At 42.9% G+C, this 26,388-nt stretch overlaps 1 protein-coding gene across 3 annotated transcripts in view; it reads right to left on the bottom strand.

The window, feature by feature from the left end:
* Positions 1-6,160: 6,160 nt before the first annotated feature.
* Positions 6,161-26,388, bottom strand: part of LOC125458861 (sodium- and chloride-dependent neutral and basic amino acid transporter B(0+)-like) — a 56,062-nt gene continuing 35,834 nt past the window's right edge. For all 3 annotated transcript variants that reach the window (XM_048544619.2, XM_048544620.2, XM_048544621.2), the window contains 4 exons: positions 19,333-19,432; positions 18,056-18,165; positions 17,779-17,949; positions 6,161-7,617 (listed from right to left, as the gene is read on the bottom strand). In XM_048544619.2, coding sequence (XP_048400576.1) covers positions 7,459-7,617; positions 17,779-17,949; positions 18,056-18,165; positions 19,333-19,432 — 540 coding nt within the window. In that variant the 3' untranslated portion in view covers positions 6,161-7,458. The remainder of the gene's footprint in view (positions 7,618-17,778; positions 17,950-18,055; positions 18,166-19,332; positions 19,433-26,388) is intronic.

Genomic DNA, 26,388 nt, shown 5'->3' with positions numbered 1-26,388 from the left:
TTTTATTGCAACTGTTGTTGGCTGTTGGGTTTATTTTGTCTAATGCTCAGGGCATCACCATATAATGTTATTTTTAAAATTATAAATCAGTTAAATAATGATATATTTCTTGAAGAGAGGAAGGATTTAGTGCAAGGGACCTGGTTGCTGGACGTGCAGACAACTGTGTTACCTGCATGAATCATGCATGTATATTTGCATCTGCATGCGTGTAAGAGAGTGTGTACGTGTGTGTTAGTGTGTGTGTAGTTAGTCTGCCAAATTGGAGAGCTCAGCTTTCATTTTTGCAACTCCCAGTGAGTTTAATTTGTTATGTTATTCAACCAAACATTGATAATTTAAACTGATATACAAAGCCATAGGCTGACGCTGCACAATAATTCAACATTTTTCTGATAAACTCCTGACATTTGATTCAGCCAGAAAATTTGACATTTACAGACATGCTCCACGACGTGGCAGGTAAGATTCTGTTAATGCTTGATGCGATGATAACAAACACTTAGCGCTGAATAGGTTATTGGAATTCCAACCAGTGAAAAGTTTGAGTGAGTCTGAGTGAGTTCAATTTCTCATGATCCGCACTGCTATAGATCCTTGAGATGAAGATTAGAATGATTCAAATGAACAGTTTCTTTAACAGAATTGCCCAAAGGGAGGCACCAGAAAAAGAACAGTTTGACTTGGTCTGATCCAGTAAACCTTTTAAATGCTACAATACAAAAGAAGCATTCAGCCCATCATGTCTGCATCAACTGATTAAATTTTCAATCCATTTTAGCCTCATTTTGCAGTACCTAGTCCATAGCTCCACAGGTTATAGCACTTCATTGCAGTTCCAGGCTCCTATTAAGTGACTTGAGGGTTTGTGCCTGAAACACCAAACTGGGCAGTGAATTCCAGATAGCCACCACCCTCCGGGTAAATTCCCCCTCTAATCTTCCTACCCATCACCTTAAATCTTAGCCCCCTTTTATTTGGCCTCTCCTCTAGGGCAAACAGATTTTCCCTGTCTGCATTGTCCAAACACCTCATTTTCGTACAAGACCTCCAATATGGGTCAGTATCTTGCCGTTCATAGTTATCATTGTCTTTTTTTCCCATTTTGGTTCAATATTGAGGATGGATTTCTACAAATTGTGCATCTACTTAATCCCTGTCCGAGACATATTCCCATATTACCGCATGCAGACTCTGAAGATAGTCAGAAGTCACATAATGCTATTTGTGACTTTTGTAAATAATTTGGATGGAGCAGTGCAAGGGTGGATTAGTAAGTTTGCGGACGATACAAAGGTCAGTTGAGTTGTGGACAGTGTGGAGTGCTGTTCTAGGTTACAAAGCAACATTGATGGGAAGTAGAGCTAGGCTGAGAAGTGGCAGATGGAGTTTTGCCCTGACAAGTGTGAGGTGATACATTTTGGAAGGACAAACTTGAAGGCAGAATACTGGGTTAACAGAAAGATTCTTGGCAGTGTGGAGGAGCAGAGGTATCTTGGGGTTCATGTCCACAGTTCCCTGAAAACTGCTACCCTGGTGGGTAGAGTTGTTAAGAAGGCATATCATGTGTTAGCTTTCATTAATAGAAGGATTGAGTTCAAGAGCTGTGAAGTTATGCTCCAGCTATACAAAAGCCTGGTTTGGCCACATCTGGAGTATTGCGCCCAGTTCTGGTTACCTCATTACAGGAAAGATGTAGAAGCATTGGAAAAGGTGCAAGGGAGATTTACTAGGATGTTACCTGGAATGGTGGGAAGGCCTAACGAGGAGAGGTTGAGAGAATTTGGGTTTTCTCTTTAGAGTGACAAAGAACGAGAGGTGACTTGATAGAGTTGTACAAAATGATCAGGGGGATATATAGAGTAGACAACCAGAGACTTTTTCCTTGGGTGGAGGTAGCTTTTTCGAGGGGGCATAGTTTTAAAGTGAATAGAGGTAGATTTAGGGCTGATGTTAGAGGTAGGTTCTTTACTCAGAAAGTAGTCAGGGCGTGGAATGCATTGCCGGAGAGGTTAGTGTAGTCGGCCTCATTAGGGGCATTAAAGTGGCTATTAGATAGGTATATGGATGATAGTATAAAGTAGGGGTGGAGTTTAGATAAACCTTAGGATTAGTGTAAAAGTTCAGCACAACATTGTGGGCCGAAGGGCCTGTACTGTGCTGTACTGTTCTATGTTCTCTGCTGTATGTTCAATACCAGGTTATAGCCCAGGCGGAACAAAAACAGAAGTTGTTGGAAAAGCGCAGCAGGTCTGTCAGCTTCTATGAAAAAAAGTCAGAGTTCATGGTTTGATTCCGGTGACCCTTCCACAGAATGGTCTGAAGAAAGAACTCGGGACCCAAACTTTAACTTTGAGTTTTGTCTACAGATGCTGCCAGGCCTTCTGAGCTTTTCCGGCAACTTTTATTTTTGTTCGTGAGTTACGACATCCACAGTTCTTTTGGTTTTTATTGTCCAACAAGTTTATTTGAAATCACTAGCTTTCAGAGTGATGCTCCTTTGTTAAGTGAAGTCCTGACTCCTGTGTGACTTCTGACTTTGTCCACCCCATTCCAATAGCGGCACCTCCACATCAAGACAGTGAAGAGGGGAAGAGTCTGGCAAATTGAAGGAAGTCATTGACCGTCTACCACAATGGAAGCCAGGATCTTCAGCTGCCCTTGTGGTGGCTGATGTCCTTGGTGATCCATCGTCCATTTTTCCCCGATTATTCTTGGGGAAGAGGACCTCTCATCTTTTCCTTCCAGCCTGGATCACCTCTGTTGCTCTTGGGGTCTTCTCTGTGTTATGATAATAAGCAGTCTCCCTATCCACTCTTCTGTGCAGCCCCATCACTGCTGCTGATGCAAGCTTGAATAACAAAGCAGGGCTGGTATGATGAGTCTAGAACCTACTTCTCAATTTGGTAGCACTACCATCAGCACCATTTGTAAAGCATCACACAGGTCACCTACACCTTCATAAAAAGGTCAATTGAGGGAGGTGGGTAGAGCAACCAGTGAGTCATGGCATCACTATAAACCTGGAGACTTACTGGGTTGTGGTGCTCAGTGGCTCATGCTTTGTAAAGGAGTGATCTATGCAAGTGAGGTGAGAGTGGGCATTCAGAACCTGGCCCTTAAATGGTGCCAGCTTAGTTGAAATAGATGTGCAGTGGCAAAATGCCAAGAGCACTGGAGTGGGCACCTGCCCAATAGAAAGACTCCAGCTGACAGCAGGAGTGAATTCTCAGAGTTTAGGCTCAGTGGCGATAGGGAGCCTCACCTTCCCTGGGGCATGAGGAGAACATGGAAATGGATGGAAAGGGAAGACAGGATCTACCACTGAGTATGGAGCTACCTGGAGATGATTGAGGAGCAGTGCTGCAAGATGCTATGATTTTCCAAGTCACAGAGACCCATGTTGTTATTTCCAAAGATTTTACATCAAGCTTAGTGCTTCTTGTGAGTGATTTGACACCATTGTATTTTACTGGTTACTCACCAACTGTGGTTTTACTGACCTCTATTTTCTCTTGCCTTATTCCCAACCAGCTGAGTTTCTTGTTTCAGTCTGCCACTTCCAAAGCCCTTACAATAACAATCAGAGCTCACAGCCAGCAGTGACTGTCTCCCAGCTGCTGCTTTCAATATCTGGCATCTTCACATGTCACTTTCAGGTGTAGCTGTAGTAGACTCTCAGAAGGTCATCACCCCTTGTACAAAAGCTAACACTTCTAAAAGAAGCAACATAAAATCTTACAGAATAAGAGCACAGTGGTTCAGTGGTTAGCACTGCAGCCTCATAGCACCAGGGACCTGGGTTCGATTCCAGCCTCGGGCGACTGTCTGTGTGGAGTTTGCCCATTCTCCCTGTGTCTGCGTGGGTTTCCTCCGGGTGCTCCAGTTTCCTCCCACAATCCAAAGATGTGCTGACTAGGTGGATCGGCCATGCTAAATTGCCCGTGGTGTTCAGGGGTGTGTGGGTCATAGGGGGATGGGTCTGGGTAGGATGCTTCAAGGGGCGGTGTAGACTTGTTGGGCCGAAGGGCCTGTTCCCACACTGTAGGGAATCTAATCAGAACAAAGAAATGACGGAAACTTGGAACAACTATTTACGTATCTGCTTCCACTGCAGAAGGCTAAGGAGGAGTTCCCAAAGACACTTGAAAATTTAAAAGTGGTAGGGAAGGAGTATCTTAAAACAAGCCATTTGAACATGACAAATTCAAAGTTTAATTTGGCAAGTAGGAAAGTACATCACTTTTATTCCTTAAAATGCAAAATATTGGATAAAGAAATAAAAATGTAATCTGATCATGTGCTGTTAAACTGGATGAGGAAACATCTCAAATGCAGCAAAATCTGTGCAAATTATATCATGGTAGTCATCTTCAATAGAGTCAACAATAATTGAATTTTGAGAAATCATGGCCTGCATTAAATACCTTCACCTAACTTGATGAAGATGGCACATTGGTAAAGATACTGAAAGTGGCATTTAGAACAGCAAAACTATTAACATCTTTAGGTCCTAATATAACAAACTTTACAGCAACAATGCTTCAACAACAGTGTTAATCAACTAGAAATATCACATGTAATAGATCAAGGAGAAAAAAATCCTAATGATTATCTTCCAAATCAAGAAAATAACAACTTCCAGTACAAGACGGATGGAGTGCACTTGAACTGGAGGGGGTCACATATCCTTATGGGGAGATTTGGTAACGTTACCCAGGAGCATTTAAACTAGCTTGGCAGGATTTAGGGCTCTGAATTACAGGGAGCCTATTGAGAAATCAGGGAAAACACATTAGTCATCTAGAGCAAGTCTGCTGTTCAGGATAACCAAGGACATAGTACAGGAAGGGAAAAGACTTCTGGTTTAAAGTGCATTTATTTCAACACACAAGGCCTGACTGGTAAAGCAGATGAGCTCAGAGCATGGATGACTCTGCGGTCTGGGATATTATAGCCCATAACGGACACATGGCTGAGAGAAGGGAAGGCCTGGCAGCTCAATGTTCCAAGATACAGAAGCTACAGGCATGACAGAAATACAAGTGAGCAAATAGGCAGGGTTGCCCTTTTGATAAAGGAGGACATAACAACAGTGCTTAGAGAGAATGTTCTTAAGGGGGTCATCAAATGAGGCTATATGTTTAGAACTTAGAAATAAGAAGGGCTTGGTAACTCTGTTGGGACTGTATTGTCGACTCCCAAATGGCCAGCAGGTACTAGAGGAGCAGATGTGTAGAGAGATTACTGATAACCGTAGGAATTGGAGTACAAATACATAGTTCACTGAAAGCGGCTTCACAGGTAGACAGGGTGGTGAAGAAGGCATTTAGCATGTTGGCTTCATCAGTCAAGGCACTGAGTATAGGAGTTAGGCTGTTATGTTATGGTTGTATAAGTCGTTGGTGAGGCCACACTTGGAGTACTGTGTACCGTTTTGGTCACCCTGTTATTGGAAAGACATTGTTAAACTGGAAAGTGTGCAAAGAAGATTTACAAGGATGCTGCCAGAACTGGTAGGCCTAAGCTATAGGGGGAGGTTGGCCAGGATAGGACTTTATTCCTTGGAATGCAGGAGAATGAGGGGTGACCTTATTGAGGTGTATAAAATCATCAGGGGCATAGGTAGGATGAATGTATGCAGACCGTTTGCCAAGGATGGGGAATTGAAAACTAGCGGGCATAGGTTTAAGGTGAGAGGGGAAAGATTTAAGAAGGACCTGAGGAGCAGAGAGTGTTGCATATCTAGAATGCTTTCCAGACAAAGTGCTTGAGGCAGGTACAATAGCAACATTTAAAAAAATCATTTGGATAGGTACATGGATGGGAAGGGTTTTGAGGGTTATGGATCAAATGCAGGCAATTGGAACTAGCTGAGTGGGCATCATGGTCAGCATGGACCAGCTTGGGCTGAAGGATCTGTTTCTATGCTGCATTGGTCAATGAGTTTATGACTCCAAATGTCCATCAACAAAAAAATAATGTAATAAAATTGTCAATTCCAGTCTTTCCACTGGAAAATTTAGGTTTTCAGATCCATTTAATTGATCAATGAATCGATAGACATGGAAAGTACAATTCATACTGTTTCAAACACATCCAGGAGACCAGCACAGTTTAGCATATCTCCAAATAATGAGAACGTCGAATCATGTGAGAAACAAATTATTTTGATGATTTATAAACAGCTTTTGAACAATATTTCACATGAAGAACAGACTGGACACTGGCAAGATTAAACTTCAAAAGCAGATATCAAATCCAAGAGAACCTGCTGATAGTTTCATGAGCTGGCTGTATGCATTAGGTGGACATAGTAGCTATGAGACTTAAAACAAGGAGTCATTTGTGACAGAATCGTTATTGGTGTCTCATATATATCAGCTACTGCTTCAATCAAAGGGAATCTAACTCTAAAATAAACAGTTATCAAAGCAATAGACACATATGTTAGAACGTTATTCATGAAGCATCATACAGTAAAAGTTCAATTTAATGCAAAAGATTCAATATTGAATGTTCACTATTTAAAACATAATAAACCATCTGACTAGAGCAAAAACATCTCTTTTCTGAACAATATGACACATCTGCAAAAATCAGTATAAAATATGATATAATCTGATAGTACTGTATTTATCACTTTTGCATAAAGAAAACTGTCCATTGTTCCAGTAGTAATGTATTTAATGCAGCAAAACACAGAATTTCTTACAATTATGCTTGAGTCTTAAAAACATACAAGCAACAATTCATCGTCAATTTAACATATACATTCATTTCTTGAACAGAACCTTGAAGACCACACCAATACTGCAAGGAAATAATTTTAGTTATATGAAGAACAACAACATGTGGATGGAGTATTTCAAGTAGACATACCCAATACAAACGGAACTGGTCAAATATAACCATTTTGTAACTCTTCTGCACTTGCTTCTTCAGCAAAATAAACTGAATTGTTGATTTCATGGAAGCCAGCAGAGAAAATGAAAGATCAACAACTTTATCTCAAGTGTTTCTATACTCAGCCAAGAATTTCCTGATCATTGACACTGCCCAGGGACTGTGTAGACACTGTCCAGGGACTATCTGATTTTGCACAGGGTGTCCATGGATATATACCAGGGACTGTGTACTTATTGCCCCAAGAACTGCATACTGTCCTTGGAACTGTGTAGATTCTACTCAAGGATTGCATGGACATAGCCCAGGGACTGTGTAGATATTGGCCCAAAAACTGCATAGATACAGCTCCAAGGATGCATAGATACTGCCCAGATACTGCACAGTCAATATGTCAAGGACTGTGTGGACATCGCCTCAGGGACTGTGTGGACACAGCCCTGAGGTTTGCATAGATATTACCTCAGGGTCTTTATGGACCCTGACCCAGGAAACCCCACTAGTTGCAGTAGAATGGTAATAAATTAATGAATTAAGTAAGTCAATCAGTGTTTACAAATCAAACAGATTTTCTTCTTCCTCAGGAGTGAGCAAGAGTTTCACACTGTTCAGGGCTTCTGCTGAATCATGTTTGTTTTCATATCTTTCCCCTTTATGTTGTTCCAAGCATGGACCCCAATCTTTAGCCGAGCTACAAGCACCAGTAATTTTCTGTGAAAAGAGAGAATGAAATGTTTCATTATTTCTACACAACCTTTACCCAGAATTAATACGAAACTAGTAAAACAAATTCTGGTCCTAATGAGATTGGCCTACAGTTTGTTCAACATTTGTAATTCACATTATACCCAAAATAACCAGCATATTTTTCCCAGAGATTATACTCCTGTGTATAAACTCTATTTTTTCAGGCAGTGAGACACACTGAAGGAATGGATCTTAGACCTAAACAGAGAAAATGCTTTAGTGCAAACATTAGCACATCAACTTAAGCAGTGTCTTTGAGCCACCGATTTATTTTCAAGATGAAAAGGGATCTAAATGGCACCGTGTTAATAGAAGACATGCTCCTAAGATGCTGCTTGGCCTGTTGTGTTCATCCAGATCTACACTTTGTTACGTCATAAATCAACTTTAATTATCTTTTTACATTTTCCCAAATCACTCATTCTGGATGCAGATTGTGCTCTGGAGATACCATGGAATTAATTACAGCACAAACTGGGCCAACAGAAATACCCACCATAATGTTATGATCTGTGTTTCACATTGAGGTAACATTTACCCAGAGTCACAGGTTTCTGTTGCAAGTCTTCATGGGATGAACAGACTGATTCTCAACCTGTAGATTTTTGAGAAGGTGGAGCAGGATGTCACACAGGGAATTGGAGTTCAATATTTGAAATCAAAGAATCCCTACAGTGTGGAAGCAGGTACTTTGGTCTACCAAGTCTACACTAACCCTCTGAAGAGCATCTCACCCAGATCTGTCCCCCTTGTCCCTTTAACTCAGCATTTCCCATTGCTAACCCACATAGCTTACATATCCCTGGACACAATGGACAATTTCCCATGGCCAATCCACCTAGTCTCCACATCTTTGGACCAGGAAGAAACCAGAGCATCCAGAGGGAATCCATCAGACACGGGGAGAATGTGTAAACTCCACACAGACAGTCACCCAAGGCTGAAACCGAATCCGGGTCTTTAGCACTGTACAGTGGCAGCGCTAACCACTGAGCCACCATGCAGCCTAGTTTTCTTTCCTTTCCCATTCCTACCGTTATACCGCTCTGTCTCATCTTTAAAGATATTTAAGATGTGATGCAGCTTGATAGGTTATTTGCTGGCATTTTGAATGATTAGTAACAAGGTCCTCGCACCCATCTGTGCTTCAGGAAGGATTTCCCAGTGTCTGTTTAGTATTTTCTTTTCCCTCCCCCAGAACACTGACCATTCGAGAATTTGGAAAACATGACTTGGTGTGGGACGTGATTTTCAAATCTTTAGACACACGATACATCATCACAGTTTTACTGCACAACGGAAGTATAGGTACCACAACAGCTTTTTACATTAAGACTGATGTTAACTTGTGAAGATCTCTGCTATAATGTGTTAGTTTCTATAGTTTGTAGTTGGGTGAGTTGGTGTAGTTGACCCAGCATTAGATCTCCTTCTCAAAAATATTCTTCTCAGTAACTGCTCGACATATTCCAGACTCTCTTCTTCAACGTGTACAGGTGATGAAATGTTTGGCAGTAGACACGAGTATTGTTTTGGCAGGATTCAACGTCAGACTGAGTCACGTACATTCAGAATTGAAGAGATTGAGAGTGACTTGCAAATCTGCTACAGAGTGGGCACTTGAGGCATTGGCATACTGCAGATTATGCCTATGGCAATTAGCTCAGATTGGCATGGAGGCAACTGATTTTAGGCCACCACGATGCGATTTTGTACACACACCAAAGGGCAGTAGATCCTTTATGAGATGATACCAACATAATATGGGGGAATAACACAGTCATGCTTCATATTGGTCCTGATTTAGAATCATAGATTTCCTACAGTGCCAAAAGAGACCATTCAGCCATTCAAGTCTGCACTGACCCTTTAAAGAACATCCCACCCAGACCTAGCCCACCCATCCTACTCCTATAACCCCACAGTTCCCATAGCTAATCCACCTAGCCTGTACCTCACTGGTCACTGTGGGTTGTTTAGCATGGCTAATCCACCTAATTTGTACATTTTTGGACCATGGGAGGAAACCAGTGCACCCAAAGGAAACCTATGCAGACAGTCACCCAAGGCTGCAATTGAATCCTGGTCCTGACACCATGAGACAGCAATGCTAAACATTCTGCCAGTGTGCTGCTCTTGTCCCTTTTTAAAGGGCTTTGTTTCAGATCTTTCAATCAAAAGATTGGAAAATGCTGTGGAAAATCACTCATGGAGCAAATTCAAAACTGAAATGATTAAATATCTGGGAACGAATGATATCAAGTGACACAAACAGAGTGGTGCGGAAGCAGATGATCAGCCAAATCTTACTGAATGGTGAAACAGCTTTGATAGGCAGAAAGGCCAACACTTGTTCTTATGCTCCTATGATTCTATGATATTTGTTGGTTTCTCATTATGAGGCAGTTGCAGGATTGTGACAAAGTTCCTTGTGGTTTACTGCATCAAATGTTTTGGTCAGGTCAATGAATGCAATGGCGAGTCCCTGGTTTGATTCTTAGCATTCCCCTGCCAACAAGGAACTGGCCTTGGGTTCATCGAGAACGTCTCTGACATGATTTTCTCAAATACAAGAAGAAAGTAAACTGAGTGAGCGCATGTCAGCATTTTCCTAGCTATGGATGGAAGGAAAAATCCTCAATAGCTTCCATGGCATCTTCTATCTCTCTTCTTGACAATAGTGACAATTTTTGCATTCCTGAGTTGACAGGGCAGTAAGGAGAGATGGGATGGGTGTGTGCAGAGGGCAGACAAAAGGAGTTCTGCTCCTTTGCAGGATGGGCACATCAGTTCTTGATGTAAGCAATTTTGACAACATCAACTGCAATCCCATAAAGACTTCAGGCTTTGTTGTTTGTCATTCATTTGACTGTTGGCAGCTTTCCCAGTGTTGGCAGCTGGCCGACAGATTCAACTGCAGGGCACTGAAGGCAGAGGCAAGAGATGATTCGCTGCTCTAATGGATTCACAGTTGAGGAGTTATTGGAAATGTTCTTCCCAGCATTGACAGATGGGATCATCATCCCGAGGAAGGGACACATTGTATTACGAATGAAGGGTCTTCTCCAGTTGACATTGGTCCATAGATGGCCCATGTCATGAATGTCAGCATCAGTTGGATTTCTCAGATTTTCTGTTCACACCACGTTTCCTTTATCTTTCAGATGTGTCTTTGGGTATCAACTTTGAGCTGTTGGAATGAATTTTTCTTGACTTGTGACTATGGGTTATTCCATCAAGCCACGGAGGCTGCTTGGTTCACTTCCAGGACTACACATATTTCAGCTTTCGTTGAACCAGTTCTAATGACAATTCACGTGGAAATGTATTTGATCCCACTGTTCTGATATTGAGATGGATATGCGAAAATTTCTCAGATTGATTGTGAGCTGCTTTTTGTGTGCATATTTTAGTTGGGCTGCTTTAGGTAGGGGCTTTAAAACTTTTAATTTTAGCAAGATGATCATGATTGTGCTGGGTGGATGCTCACCACCAGTCAAACAAGTCAATAATTTGTGCAGCAGACCTTTGTTCCGAGCATGGATTGAGTGATACCTTTAACACATATAGCTTTGACTCAAGCAATAGTAACCCAGGATGTAGCACTGCTCAGACTCAAGTTGCCTCCATGTGGTTTTGTATTTGCCCTTCTGGTAGAGAAGAGTGTTTGTTACATGAGGTTTGAGGGTGGGTGGGGGAAGCACACTGGGCACACTTTGTCGACAGGAGGACACCACTTGAATTGGATTCTCGGACACCTTCTTACCAAATGGTTCTTCTTCAGACTTTGGAATTAAGGCTGACTCTGGAATGGAAGCAGCTCCAAGATGATGATTATTTCTTTTGGGACAGCATTGAGGACTTCCTAATGTTCAGGATAGGAACTTACCATTAACCTCTTTATTGAAGATCATTAGCATTGATGACGATCACGTATTGGCTGTGGCTGAACTGATGTCGTGAGCCTTTAGTTTATCTAATTGAGACATTCTGACAGTGCTTCAAGGATACATCTCTGGGTGTCTGGCAGAAGCCTGTGGGTCCGAGGCTTGCTGTCAGTCTTATGTTTATCTCTCCACAATACTGCCAGATCTAAGATAACAAGGTGTAGAGATGGACGAACATAGTAGGCCAAGCAGCATCAGAAGAGCAGGAAGGCTGACATTTCGGGCCTAGACCCTTCTTCAGAAAATCATCTCAGATTCTCCACCATGTGCAATTCCTACTATCTACTGCCAGACGTAGTTGGTTTCCGATATTTAATTGGAGCGAATGTATGCTCATACAGTACAGTTTGTCAGTCAGGTAGTCTGACTGGAGCGGTTGCTGGAGTTCAGGAGATAGTCAGGTCTCCAGCACATTCTGATTTATTTCATGCATCTGGGGCCTTTGCACAGATTCTCAATCAGGGAATCGTAGGTTCTCATTGCAATTTTCCATCACCTTTTTGAATCTTTTAAAAAGCTTACCTTGAGTGCTGGTGCCTTCCATTTCTGGTTGCAGCGGCAGCGCGAGCGGGAGCTTGGAGCAGGAGCCTGTCGGGAAGCTGGTGAGTCACTGTTTTTGAATCGTTAAAAAGCTTACCTTGTGAATAGGTGGAGGGACGCTGAGCAGGAGCCGACACGGGACTGGTGATTTGTGTAGTTGAGTACCCGAAACACTACCCGGGTAGTGTCTCCCACCCATCCTCCTCCTCTAACCAAAAAAATGGTCTGTGTGCCTGATTGGTAAGGTTACAAGGTTATTTTTTATATTTTTTTAAGTCTTTGGGAATTTAGAATAATGGAAACGGAGGTCAGGGCAGTTGAATGTTCCTCCTGCAGAATGTGGGAGGTAAGGGTCACCTCTAGTGTCTCTGCTGACTACATCTGCGGGAAGTGCACCCAACTCTAGCTCCTCGAAAACCGCGTTAGGGAACTGGAGCTGGAGCTGGATGAACTTCGGATCATTCGGGAGGCAGAGGGGGTTATTGAAAGGAGTTACAGGGAGGTAGTCACTCCTCAAGTACAGGAAAAAGGCAGATGGGTTACGGTCAGGGGACGGAAAGGGAACCAGCAGGCAGTGCTGGGATCCCCTGTGGCCATTCCCCTCAACAATAAGTATACAGTTTTGAATACTGTTGGGGGGGACGACTTACCAGGGGAAAGCAGTGGGGCACAGGTCTCTGGCACAGAGTCTGTCCCTGCTGCTCAGAAGGGAAGGGGGAAGAGGAGCAGAGCAGTAGTCATTGGGGACTCCATAGTTAGGGGCACAGATAGGAGGTTCTGTGGAGACGAGAGAGACTCACAGTTGGTGTGTTGCCTCCCAGGTGCCAGGGTGCGTGATGTCTCTGATCGTGTTTTTGGGATCCTTAAGGGAGAGGGGGAGCAGCCCCAAGTCGTGGTTCACATTGGCACCAACGACATAGGTAGGAAGAGAGATGGGGATTTAAGGCAGAAATCCAGGGAGCTAGGATGGAAGCTGAGAGCTAGGACAAACAGAATTGTTGTCTCTGGTTTGTTGCCCGTGCCACGTGCTAGTGAGGCGAGTATAGGGAGAGAGAGGAGTTGAACACGTGACTACAGGGATGGTGCAGGAGGGAGGGTTTTGGATTCTTGGATAATTGGGGCACTTTCTGGGGTAGGTGGGACCTCTACAAGCAAGATGGTCTTCACCTGAACCAGAGGGGTACCGATATCCTGGGGGGGAAATTTGCTAAGGCTGTTCGGGTGAGTTTAAACTAATTCAGCAGGGGGATGGGCACCAAAATTGTAGTTCGACTATAGAAAAGGTTGAGAGTAGGGTGGTCCAAAATTAAGTTTCAGGGAAGCAAGATGGCACCGGCAAGCAAGAAGTTGGATTGAAGTGTGTCTACTTCAATGCCAGGAGCGTCCGGAATAAGGTGGGTGAACTTGCAGCATGGGTTAGTACCTGGGACTTCGATGTTGTGGCCATTTCGGAGACATGGATAGAGCAGGGACAGGAATGGTTGTTGCAGGTTCTGGGATTTAGATGTTTCAGTAAGAACAGAGAAGATGGTAAAAAGGGTGGAGGTGTGGCATTGTTGGTCAAGGACAGTATTACAGTTGCAGAAAGGATGTTTGGGGACTCGTCAACTGAGGTAGTATGGGCTGAGGTTAGAAACAGGAATGGAGAGGACACCCTGTTGGGAGTTTTCTGTAGGCCTCTGAATAGTTCCAGAGATGTAGAGGAAAGGATAGCAAAGATGATTCTCGATAGGAGTGAGAGAGACAGGGTAGTTGTCATGGGGGACTTCAACTTTCTAGATATTGACTGGGAACACTATAGTTCGAGTACTATAGATGGGTCAGTTTTGGTCCAGAGAGTGCAGGAGGGCTTCCTGACACAGTATGTGGATAGGCCAACAAGGGGCGAAGCCACATTAGATTTGGTAATGGGTAATGAGCCCAGCTAGGTGTTAGATTTGGAAGTAGGTGAGCACTTTGGTGATAGCGATCACAATTCTGTATTGTTTACTTTAGTGATGGAAAGGGATAGGCGTTTACCACTGGGCAAGAGTTATAGCTGGGGGAAAGGCAATTACGATGAGATTAGGTAAGATTTACGGAGCATAGAATGGGGAAGGAAACTGCAGGGGATGGGCACATTACAAATGTGGAGCTTATTCAAGGAAAAGCTCCTGTGTGTCCTAGATAAATATGTACCTGTCAGGCAGGGAGGAAGCTGTAGAGTGCGGGAGCCGTGGTTTACGAAGGAGGTGGAATCTCTGGTCAAGAGGAAGAAGAAGGCTTATGTTAGGATGAGATGTGAAGGCTCAGTTAGGGCACTTGAGGGCCACGAGGTAGCCAGGAAAGACCTAAAGAGAGAGCTCAGAAGAGCCAGGAGGAGACATGAGAAGTTGTTGGTGGATAGGATCAGGGTAAACCCTAAGGGTTTCTACAGATATTTAAGGAATAAAAGAATGACGAAAGTAAGATTAGGCCCAATCAAGGATAGTAGTGGTAAGTTGTGTGTGGAGTCACATGAGATCGGGGAAACGCTAAATGCATATTTTTCAACAGTAATCACTCCAGAAAACGACAATGTTGTCGAGGAGAATACTGAGATACAGGCTACTAGACGAGGTGGGATTGAGGTTCACAAGGAAGAGGTATTCGAAATCCTACAGAGTGTGAAGATAGATAAGTCCCCTGGGCCGGATGGGATTTATCGTCGGATCCTCTGGGAAGCCAGCGAGGAGATTGCTGAGCCTCTGGCATTGATCTTTAACTCGTCATTGTCTACAGGAATAGTGCCAGATGACTGGAGGATAGCAAATGTGGTTCCCCTGTTCAAGAAGGGGAGTAGAGATAACCCTGGTAATTATAGACCAGTGAGCCTTACCTCAGTTGTTGGTAAAGTGTTGGAAAAGGTTATAAGGGATAGGATTTATAATCATCTAGAAAAGAATAAATTGATTAGGGATAGTCAGCACCGTTTTGTGAAGGGAAGGTCATGCTCACAAACCTTATTGAGTTCTTTGAGAAGGTGGCCAAACAGGTAGATGTGGTGTATATGGATTTCAGCAAGGCATTCGATAAGGTTCCCCACAATAGGCTATTGTACAAAATGCGGAGGAATAGAATTATAGGAGATTTCGCAGTTTGGATCGGAAATTGGCTTGCTGAAAGAAGACAGAGGGTGGTAGTTGATGGGAAATGTTCATCCTGGAGACGACTTACTGGTGGAGTACTGCAAGGGTCGGTGTTGGGTCCACTGCTGTTTGTCATTTTTATAAATGACCTGGATGAGGGCGTAGAAGGATGGGTTAGTAAATTTGCAGACGACACTAAGGTCGGTGGAGTTGTGGATAGTGACGAAGGATGCTGTAGGTTGCAGAGAGACATAGATAAGCTGCAGAGCTGGGCTGAGAGGTGGCAAATGGAGTTTAATGCAGACAAGTGTGAGGCTTTCAATTGAGGGGTGAAAGATATAGGACAGATTTCAGAGGTAGTTTCTTTACTCAGAGAGTAGTAAGGGAATGGAACGCTTTGCCTGCAATGGTAGTAGATTTGCCAACTTTAGGTACGTTTAAGTCGTCATTGGACAAGCATATGGACGTACATGGAATAGTGTAGGTTTGATGGGCTTGAGATCGGTATGACAGGTCGGCACAACATCGAGGGCCGAAGGGCCTAAACTGTGCTGTAATGTTCTATGTTCTATGTTAACAAATGGACTCTGGATGGAGCCCATGTGTGACTTGGTTCAATGTGGAGGCTTTAGGGCTTCATCCACAATATCTGTGACCATCTTGCTGATGCAGTTCTATTTTGCTCTACAACTGCATGTCTTTTGCCTGGTCTACTGTTGAGTATCTTATGCAGCCTTCTCCTCAAAAGTTGTCTCCATTTGCGGCTGTTGCATGAGCAAAGAGCTCTGAAAGGCTTGACTCAAGGGATCATTGAAGAGCATAAGCCTCTCCATCATGTTGGTGTAGTGATCCATGAAGTGGAACTAGAACCTACTGAAGAGCAAACAGTCATAGGCAATGAACTACCAATCATTCTAGCAACATCCTTCTAAGAGAAAAATTTGTTGACTGCTCTAAACCGCAGTCATATGTCTTATCAGCAAAATCCTTTTGCTAACAGCAGATTGCATTATTAAACATTTCTAATGAAGTAGGAAGGTCTTAGAGGTTGAACAAGAATTTTTGCAATAAATATTATTTTATATTTTGGCATGGAAGGAATCTTCAGAACGAATAACTGAAATCTTCAAAGAGTTTTTAAGTAGTTTTTTTAATGGCGAGAGAGGTAGTGAGATTTAGTGAATAATTCCAGAGTTCAGGGCTCAGGCAGTTGAAACCCAGCAGTTAATAATAGAGAGATTATACTCAGATATGAGCCAGATACAGAACTGGAAAAGCAGAGAGTGGTGGCTGGAGTGACAAGAGGATAGCACAGGCATAGTGAGGAACAAGACCATGGAGAGATGTGAAACCAGAAAATGAATTTGTAATTGGAGCACTGCCAGGCGAGGAGCCAAAGTAGGCCAGTGAGCTTGGGAATGATGAGTGAACACTGCTTAGTGCCAGTGCAAAATTTTGGATGAGTTTCTGTTGACTGAGGGTGGTAAATAGAGGCCAGCCAGACAGCAGTGGGATAGTCAAGGCTGGAAGTGGGTTATAGTCAGTTTCTAATTTTATAGATCCATACAAAACACCCAGGTTGACCTCACTATCGCCTCAACTCCAACAATTGCTCCAAACAGTCAGACTGCCTGACTGTCAAACTGTACTGTATGAGCATGCATTTGCTCCAATTAAGTACTGGGAATACTAAAATTATTATCTTTGGACTTTGCAATGGAATCTATTGGCCAACTGTCAGCAACTTCTCTCTTCCTGGTGGCTTTCTGAAGCTGAACCAGTTGTTTTTAATCTTGGATCATACTTGCTCGGGTGATGAGCTTCCAATCGCATACCCTTGGTATTGGTAAGATCTCCACCAATATCATTCTGTAACATTCCCCGACTGGCTCTGTTTCTGTTCATTCATTGCTGAAACTTCCATCTATGATTTCATTACTTCTGGATTAGATGCCCCTCACCCAGTGCTGGCTAATCCCCCACATCCTGCTCTTGGTAAACTTAATGTTATCCATTCTGCTGATTGTGCTCTTACTCATGGCAAGCCAAGTTCATGTATTGTGTCTATGCTCACTAACCATTGTTGGTTCCCAGTTAAGGAGCACTTCAGCCTCAAAATTTTAAAATCCCTTTGCCTTTAAATTCATTTCTTGCTTTGCCCCTCCCTGTCTCTGAAATCTTCTCTAGTACCACAAACCTTCAATATATTTACAATCCTCTAAGCCATTCCTGGACATCTCTCATTCTAATTGCTGCACCACTGGTGTTCTTTCCTTCAACCAAGGAGGATCTGAGCACTAAATTTTCCTCATTTCTGTAAAATGCTTCTGAAAACCAACCTGTTTAAGCAAACTGCCTTATATCTCCTTCTGTAGTGCAGTGTAAGATTCTGCAGTATAACCTTCTTGTGAAAGGATATATTAATATGTCAAAGATGTAATGCGATTACAAGTTGTGGTTACTGTTGTACATGAGAGATCGGGAGAACTTTGCAGAAATGTTATTCCCTTATCTTTGAAGCATTTCCTCACCTGCCACAAGGTGGAACCCTCAGCTTGGACAACTCTCACAACGGCCACGATGGGGATCCACATAATACAGAAGATGATCATACACCAGCCCAGTGCAATTGCCCAGACAGGGTACTCAACAGGTCCGTATGTTGGGAGAACAAACATTGCTAAGGACCAGAACAAGATTGCCTGTAATGAAATTGTTGCTCAAATCAGGTCTGAAACAAAATATGCAGTCAATCTGCAGAAATATTATTTTTAGCTTAAATCACTAAAATTTGAAATATCTCCTTACTGCCAGCAAACACGGAGTCATAAAAATCCAGCACATTCTCCACCACAACCAAAAGAGCCAGTTCTTTTCCCCAATCATCATCTCAATGTCCTTGATGAATCTGTTTATCCCTGTGAACAAGAAAGCAGAAAGACACAACTAGTCGCTTTGTCCTGATTTCAGGGCAGCTTCTTAATTTATTTTTTATAGAATCCCAACAGTGTGGAAACAGGGCCTTTGGCTGGCCAAGTCCACACTGACCCTCAGAGCATCCCACCCAGACCCATACCCCTAACCTGCACATCTCTACACAATTTAGTGTAGCCAATCCACCCAGAGAAAACCCACACAGACATGGGGAGAACGTACAAACTCCACACAGACAGTCACCTGAGAGTGGAATTGAACCCAGGTTCCTGGTGCTGTTAAGTAGCAGTGCTAACCACCATGCCGCCATTCCACTGTAGAAGTCCATCTTGTACTGGGCATCACTAATGCACAGGTTAAAGCAGAGAAGGGGTCACACAAGATTTCAAGCAGCAAGTGTAAATTGTTTCCTGTCACCAGTTTGAAGTCTGGGCAGGACGATTGTGAACATGCTTTTGGAGTTCTTGTCTTGTTGCCCCAGCAACTTGATAATTGAGATAAACTGGTTATTTTCTGCATTGGGTAGCAACCTGTTAAACTGAGCACGGGGAAATTGAGCATCATCTCCAATAAAGATGAGTGGGAAAACATGGCAGCTTCTACTACAATAGTACCATTGGGAAAGGATATAAAAAGGAAGGTGAAGGCCTAGTGATATTATTGCAAGACAATTAATCCTGGGATCCACATAATTTTCTGGTGAAGTTTGAATTGAATTAGAATCTACATGTAAGAGTCTAATGATGGCCATGAAAATATTGCAAGGTAAAGCTCATCTAATCCCCTTTCAGGAATAGCTCTACTGCCCTTCCTCTGAGTGACTCCAGGCCCACAGCAATATGATCGACTCTTAACTTCCCTCTAGGCAACTAGCGATGGGAAATGAAAGTTGACCTATCCAGCAATGCCTACTTTACCTTAACTGAATAAAAAAGAATCATTTTTGCCGCTTTATTCCAGCATCTGGGAACAATATTTTGGACAACAAAGAGAGAAAAGTTTCCATCAGCATCAAGGATGAAAGATTAACTAAACCCCATTATTCAACCCAATTCTCATATATTTTTCCGAAGAAACAGGAAGAGCCACACAATCAGCTTTTAATGAAATTCTTTTATTTAGTTTCTGTTCTTTTTTTCTACTGCACTCACCATAGATCCAGCTCAGACCAATCAGTTCCAGCAGAGCTGTTATAATGGTAGCCAATCCAGTACAGAAATGATCTATTAAATTTAACCAGTAAATCCCAGCCTAAATATAAATGGGAAGTTAGAAAGTGTTACATGGAAACAATCAAACATTCAAAATAAGAGCTTAATAGGGAATGAAAAACTTACATTTTTGTAACTACCAACCATTTGATTCTAACTTGTTGGCTTAATTTTTCCCTTTCCCTAATTTCTTAAATTGTTTTGTTTCAAGAACTGAACATCGTTTTTGAAACAAGGAGACTAATAGTATATGAAGAACTCCAGATTTCTTGTCTCTCAATTTCTCTTATATTTCTCCTTACTATTCATAGAATCCATAGAGTGCAGATGGAGGTCATTCAGTCCATCAAGCCTGCACCAAACCTCCAAAGTGCATCCTGCCCAGACCCAGCTCAAACCACCCGCCTATTCCCACAACTCAACATTTCCCATGGCTAATCCACTTAGCCTGCTCAGCTCTGGACACTATGGGCAATTTAGCATGGTTAGTCCACCTCAGCTGGATACCTTTGGACTGTGGGATGCAACTGGACCTGCAGGAAACCCATGCAGGCATGGGGAGAATTTGCAAATTCCACACAGACAGTCACCTGAGGCTAGAATCAAACTCAAGTCCCAGGCGTTGAGGTACAGCAGTGCTAGTCAATGAGCTACCATTGTCATCCCAGAATGTGATCAGAGATAATGGGAACTGCAGACGCTGGAGAATCCAAGATAACAAAGTATGGAGCTGGATGAACACAGCAGGCCAAGCAGCATCTCAGGAGCACAAACGCTGACGTTTCGGGCCTAGACCCCGAAACATCAGCTTTTGTGCTCCTGAGATGCTGTTTGGCCTGCTGTGTTCATCCAGCTCCACACTTTGTCAACCCAGAATGTGTCTTGTTTTCACTGCTCTGGGGCATTGAATTAGCAATGTTGGTATAGCATTCGTGAAATGAGCCTGACCTCCCTCCCTTCTTGATGCCTTAAATGTACACCCACTTATCACTTGCTCAACCTCAACTTTGCCATCTGCTGAATCCAATCGTATTGGACCAGATTTTCCAACGAGTAGCAATAGCTGTCAAATTGCTACTCCGCTCCTTGTTTTCTTTATGTTAAAGAAGAGATCTGCAATTCTGGCAGAAGAGCCCAATCATGGCTCCATGAGAAATGCAATCCAACAGACTCCCATATGGTGCAGTATAGAGTTTAAACCACACCACATTTTCCCAGCATTCGCTTATCCTATCCTGTGATTTAAATTACATAGAACATAGAACATTACAACACAGTACAGGCCCTTTGGCCCTCGATGTTGTGCCGACCTGTCATACCGATCTGAAGCCAATCTAACCTACACTATTCCATGTACGTCCATATGCTTATCCAATGATGACTTGAATGTACCTAAAGTTGGTAAATCTACTACCGTTGTAGGCAAAGCGTTTCATTCCCTTACTACTCTCTGAGTAAAGAAACTACCTCTGACGTCTGTCCTATATCTTTCATCCCTCAATTTAAAGCTATGCCCCCTCGTGCTTGCCGTCACCATCCTAGGAAAAAGGCTCTCCCTATCCACCCTATCTAACCCTCTGATTATTTTATATGTCTCAATTAAGTCACCTCTCAACCTTCTTCTCTCTAATGAAAACAGCCTCAAGTCCCCCAGCCTTTCCTCATAAGACGTTCCCTCCAGACGAGGCAACATCCTAGTAAATCTCCTCTGCACCCTTTCCAAAGCTTCCACATCCTTCTTATAATGCGGTGACCAGAACTGCACACAATACTCCAAGTGCGGCCGCACCACAGTTTTGTACAGCTTCACCATAACCTCTTGGTTCGAGAACTCGATCCCTCTATTAATAAAAGCTAAAACACTGTATGCCTTCTTAACAGCCCTGCCAACCTGGGTGGCAACTTTCAAGAATCTGTGTACATGGACACCGAGATCTCCCTGCTCATCTACACTACTAAGAATCTTACCATTAGCCCAGTACTTTGCCTTCCGGTTACTCCTACCAAAGTGCGTCACCTCACACTTGTCTGCATTAAACTCCATTTGCCACCTCTCAGCCCAGATCTGCAGCTTATCTATGTTCTCTGCAACCTACAGCATCCTTCGTCACTATCCACAACTTCACCGACCTTAGTGTCGTCTGCAAATTTACTAACCCATCCTTCTACGCCCTCATCCAGGTCATTTATAAAAATGACAAACAGCAGTGGACCCAACACTGACCCTTGCGGTACACCACTAGTAAGTGGTCTCCAGGATGAACATTTCCCATCAACTACCACCCTCTGTCTTCTTTCAGCAAGCCAATTTCCGATCCAAACTGCGAAATCTCCTATAATTCTATTCCTCCGCATTTTGTACAATAGCCTATTGTGGGGAACCTTATCGAACGCCTTGATGAAATCCATATACACCACATCAACCGGTTTACTCTCATCTACCTGTTTGGTCACCTTCTCAAAGAACTCAATAAGGTTTGTGAGGCACGATCTTCCCTTCACAAAACGGTGCTGACTATCCCTAATCAATTTATTCTTTTCTAGATGATTATAAATCCTATCCCTTATAACCTTTTCCAACACTTTACCAACAACTGAGGTAAGGCTCACTGGTCTATAATTACCAGGGTTGCTCTTCTCCCCTTCTTGAACAGGGGAACCACATTTGCCATCCTCCAGTTGTCTGGAACTATTCCTGTAGACAAAGACGAGTTAAAGATCAACGCCAAAGGCTAGGCAATCTCCTTCCTGGCTTCCCAGAGGATCCTAGGATAAATGCCATCGGCCCAGGGGACTTACCTATCTTCACCCTCTGTAGGATTTCTAATACTTCTTCCTTGTGAACCTCAATCCCACCTCGTCTAGTAGCCTGTATCTCAGTATTCTCCTCGACAACATTGTCGTTTTCTAGAGTGAATACTGTTGAAAAATATGCATTTAGCGCTTCCCCTATCTCCTCTGACTCCACACACAACTTACCACTACTATCCTTGATTGGGCCTAATCTTACTTTCGCCATTCTTTTATTCCTTAAATATCTATAGAAACCCTTAGGGTTTACCCTGATCCTATCCACCAACACCTTCTCATGTCTCCTCCTGGCTCTTCTGAGCTCTCTCTCTAGGTCTTTCCTGGCTAACTCGTAGCCCTCAAGTGCCCTAACTGAGCCTTCACATCTCATCCTAACATAAGCCTTCTTCTTCCTCTTGACAAGAGATTCCACCTCCTTCGTAAACCACGGCTCCTGTGCTCTGCAGCTTCCTCCCTGCCTGACAGGTACGTACTTATCTAGGACACACAGGAGCTTTTCCTTGAATAAGCTCCACATTTCTAATGTGCCCATCCCCTGCAGTTTCCTTCCCCATCCTATGCTCCCTAAATCTTGCCTAATCTCATCGTAATTGCCTTTCCCCCAGCTATAACTCTTGCCCAGTGGTATACACCTATCCCTTTCCATCACTAAAGTAAACATAACAGAATTATGATCGCTTTCATCAAAATGCTCAACTACTTCCAAATCTAACACCTGGCTGGGCTCATTACCCAGTACCAAATCTAATGTGGCTTCGCCCCTTGTTGGCCTATCTACATACTGTGTCAGGAAGCGCTTCTGCACACACTGGACATAAACTGACCTATCTATAGTACTCGAACTATAGTGTTCCCAGTCAATATTTGGAAAGTTGAAGTCCCCCATGACAACTACCCTGTCTCTCTCACTCCTATCGAGAATCATCTTTGCTATCCTTTCCTCTACATCTCTGGAAGTGTTCGGAGGCCTATAGAAAACTCCCAACACGGTGACCTCTCCTTTCCTGTTTCTAACCTCAGCCCATACTACCTCAGTTGACGAGTCCCCAAACATCCTTTCTGCAGCTGTAATACTGTCCTTGACCAACAATGCCACACCTCCCCCCCTTTAACCATCTTTTCTGTTCTTACTGAAACATCTAAATCCCGGAACCTGCAACAATCATTCCTGTCCCTGCTTTATCTATGTCACATTACACTACTCAATGGTGGAGGGAATGTATATCTGTGAATGTTGGTGCCAGCCAAGTGGACTGCCTTGTCCTGATTGGTGTCAAGCTTCTTGAGTTAGAGTATGAAATGGCCTGCCTAGAGGTATGGTGGAGTTGGGTTCAGTTGAGACTTCCAAGTGTGTATTGGATAATTATTTGAATAAAAATAACGTGCAAGAGCAAGGTGAGAAAACAGGAAATTGTCACTAGACAATGTTCTTATTTGAAAAGTTGATGCAAACATGATGAAATGAATGACCTACTCTGTGTCATAGCATATTTGTAATTCTGTTTAGAAATCACAGCTTAATTATGAACAAACAAAGTCCATCTTTATTCAGGCATAGAACCAGATTGTTTCTTCAGTGATTCCAAAGTTCAATACAGAGAATAGTTCCACATAGGAGTTTGGAAGAATTTTCTAAAATCACCTCCAAAGTTTTCTTTCCCTTTTGGAAGTTGTGTCCACTGAATCCATGGTTTAACTTTTTTCTACAATCTTTAGCAAATTTGCATTTCTCTGCAAGAACACAGCCGAGATGTTTAACTTCCAAATGGAAAAAAAATCAGTGTCCACAGTCTTTCCTCATAAGTCTGTGTCCTGACTTTAAGGATTAGCCCTGGGACACTTGATGTAGAATCCCTATATTGTGCAAGCAGGCCATTTGGCCCATCAAATCCACACCAAACCTCAGAAGAGCATCTCACCCTGAGCCACCCCCTATCCTATCCCTGTAATGCTACATTCCCCACATCTTTGAACAGGCATGGGGAGAAACTCCACGCAGTTGCCTAAGGCTGGAGTTGAACCCAGATCCCTGGCACTGTGAGGCAACAGTGCTAATCTCTGAGCCATTATGCCTCGGGGGCCTGAATGTGTGTCTCTTATTTGGAAGGAATGGATGGAGTCATGGTGGGGTCAAGGCAAAGTACGACACAATTTGACGATCATCCTGTCTGATTTATATTCTACTGCTGTGGCAGTACCATTGAATTAACTTTTCACATTTGTTGCTGCTGATCTCAAGAAGCTCAACACTGCCAAAGACACCACATCCAGCGCTCTAAACATTCATTACCCTGTTGCAACTTGCCAAGGTTCCTTCAATTGTAGCTATCTTAATCCACATCATATCAAAGAAAAGAAAGGACAAATAAATGAGAACATGACCACCTGTAAGTTCACGTCAAACTTGCACATTACCCTGACTATAATCATAGTGCCCTTACTGTCACTGAGTGTAAAACCAGGAATGCCTTTATAGCATTGTGAGTGTATATGTCGCGGATTGAATGCAACAATTGGTGAGGTGCTCATCACCAACTTTTCAAAGGCATTTAGGAATGGACAGTGCGTGCTGGCCTTGGCACCGCTGATCAGCTCCAATGAATGACAAGACTTAAATCTAAACTGGTTTGATTTCTGTTAATTACCATTTCTAATACTAATTCCGTGTCCTTCTCAGCTGTTTCAACAACAGTCCTGAAGAGTGTGTTGGTCATGATGTTTTTCCAGTTGTTAATATTGTGCAGTGATGATGTGGGACTGACTGACCCTTCACCAGAGCATAGTCAAAGAGTTGAAAATTATATTTGTTGTCACTTTTCAAATCAGATCTACATGGGGTATATTTCACAGGAACAGAACATTGTTTAAAATTTTATCTCTTTGTGCTCTCAGAGCCATGGCAATGACCTTCTGTCTCAATAACACACATATTGAGCAGAAAGCCTACTAATTATGAGTGCTGACAGTCTAAAAACATTTGTTTTTAAACCCAGTGCTCGTTGCCAATGCTTATCATAGCTGCATAATTCTTGTTAGTTTCACTTAACGTCATCTGGCACTGAAGATCTAAAAGCTTTAATTGCATTTTGACTGTCTTGAATTTGCAGGTAATTTATGAAGAAGTCATAAATTTTATTTGTAGTGGGTTAATTTCTGTTGCTTTCTTTTGTGAACATTCAGAAGGGAGCAGGGAATAAACAGAAATCTACACACCGGTCAGCCTGATATCGGTGGTAGGGAAATTTTTGGAAGTGCCTCTAAGAGTCAGTTATTCTGCATTTGGAGAGGCAGGACTTAATTTGAGAACAGTCAGTATAATTTTGTTAATGGGAAGCCATGTCTGACTAACTTCATTGGTTTTTCGAAAAGGTGACCAGGTGTGCAGATGAAGGTAATGTTTTTGATGTCATCTATTTGGACTTCAGCAAGGCTTTTGATAAGATTGTTCAAGGAAGACTGATAGAAAAGGTAAGAGTCCATGGGTTCCAAGGAAAGGAGTGGAACACCACATCTTGGAAGCAGACTTGGCAGAGGTGGAGGAATTGGGAGTAGGGGATCACATTCTTGCAAGAAGGTGAATGAGAGGAAGTGTTGGCCTTAGTAGCTTGACGACTTTTCCACCTGTCCTGGTACCTTAAGAGACCCAGAATGCTAGCACACCAAGATCCCTCTATCCTCAGTGCTTCCTAGTTTTCTACCATTCTTCATGTATTCTCTTGCCTTGTTTGTCCTGCCCAAGTGCATAATATTACATTTATCCAGATTGAATTCCATTGCCATTGATCAGTGCATCAGACAGCCCATCTATATCCATCTATAATCTAAGGCTAGCATCCTCACTGTTGATCACCTTGCCAATTTTTATATCATCTGCAAACTAGCTGATCAACCCACCTATATTTAAGTCTGAATCATTTTTAGAAACCGCAAACAGCAAGGGCTTCAACACTGACCCCTGTGAGACCCTGCTGGATACAAACTTTTGATTGGAAAATACCCCTCAACCAAAACCCTCTGCTTCCTGCCACTCAGCCAATTGTGGATCCAATTCACATCCCAGATGTCCTCCTATATCAAGGTCCACAACCTCCCCGCCACATGCATCTCAACTGCATCTTTTGTATTCTCTGCACCTCTGCCCTCACATCCATTCCCCCCAATAAAAGTAAAAACAAATCACCCCAA

Source organism: Stegostoma tigrinum, chromosome 15, assembly GCF_030684315.1.
Source record: "Stegostoma tigrinum isolate sSteTig4 chromosome 15, sSteTig4.hap1, whole genome shotgun sequence".
Classification (NCBI taxonomy): domain Eukaryota; kingdom Metazoa; phylum Chordata; class Chondrichthyes; order Orectolobiformes; family Stegostomatidae; genus Stegostoma; species Stegostoma tigrinum.
The sequence above is the reverse complement of the archived record's forward strand: the minus strand, read 5'-3'. Positions and strand labels throughout refer to the sequence as shown.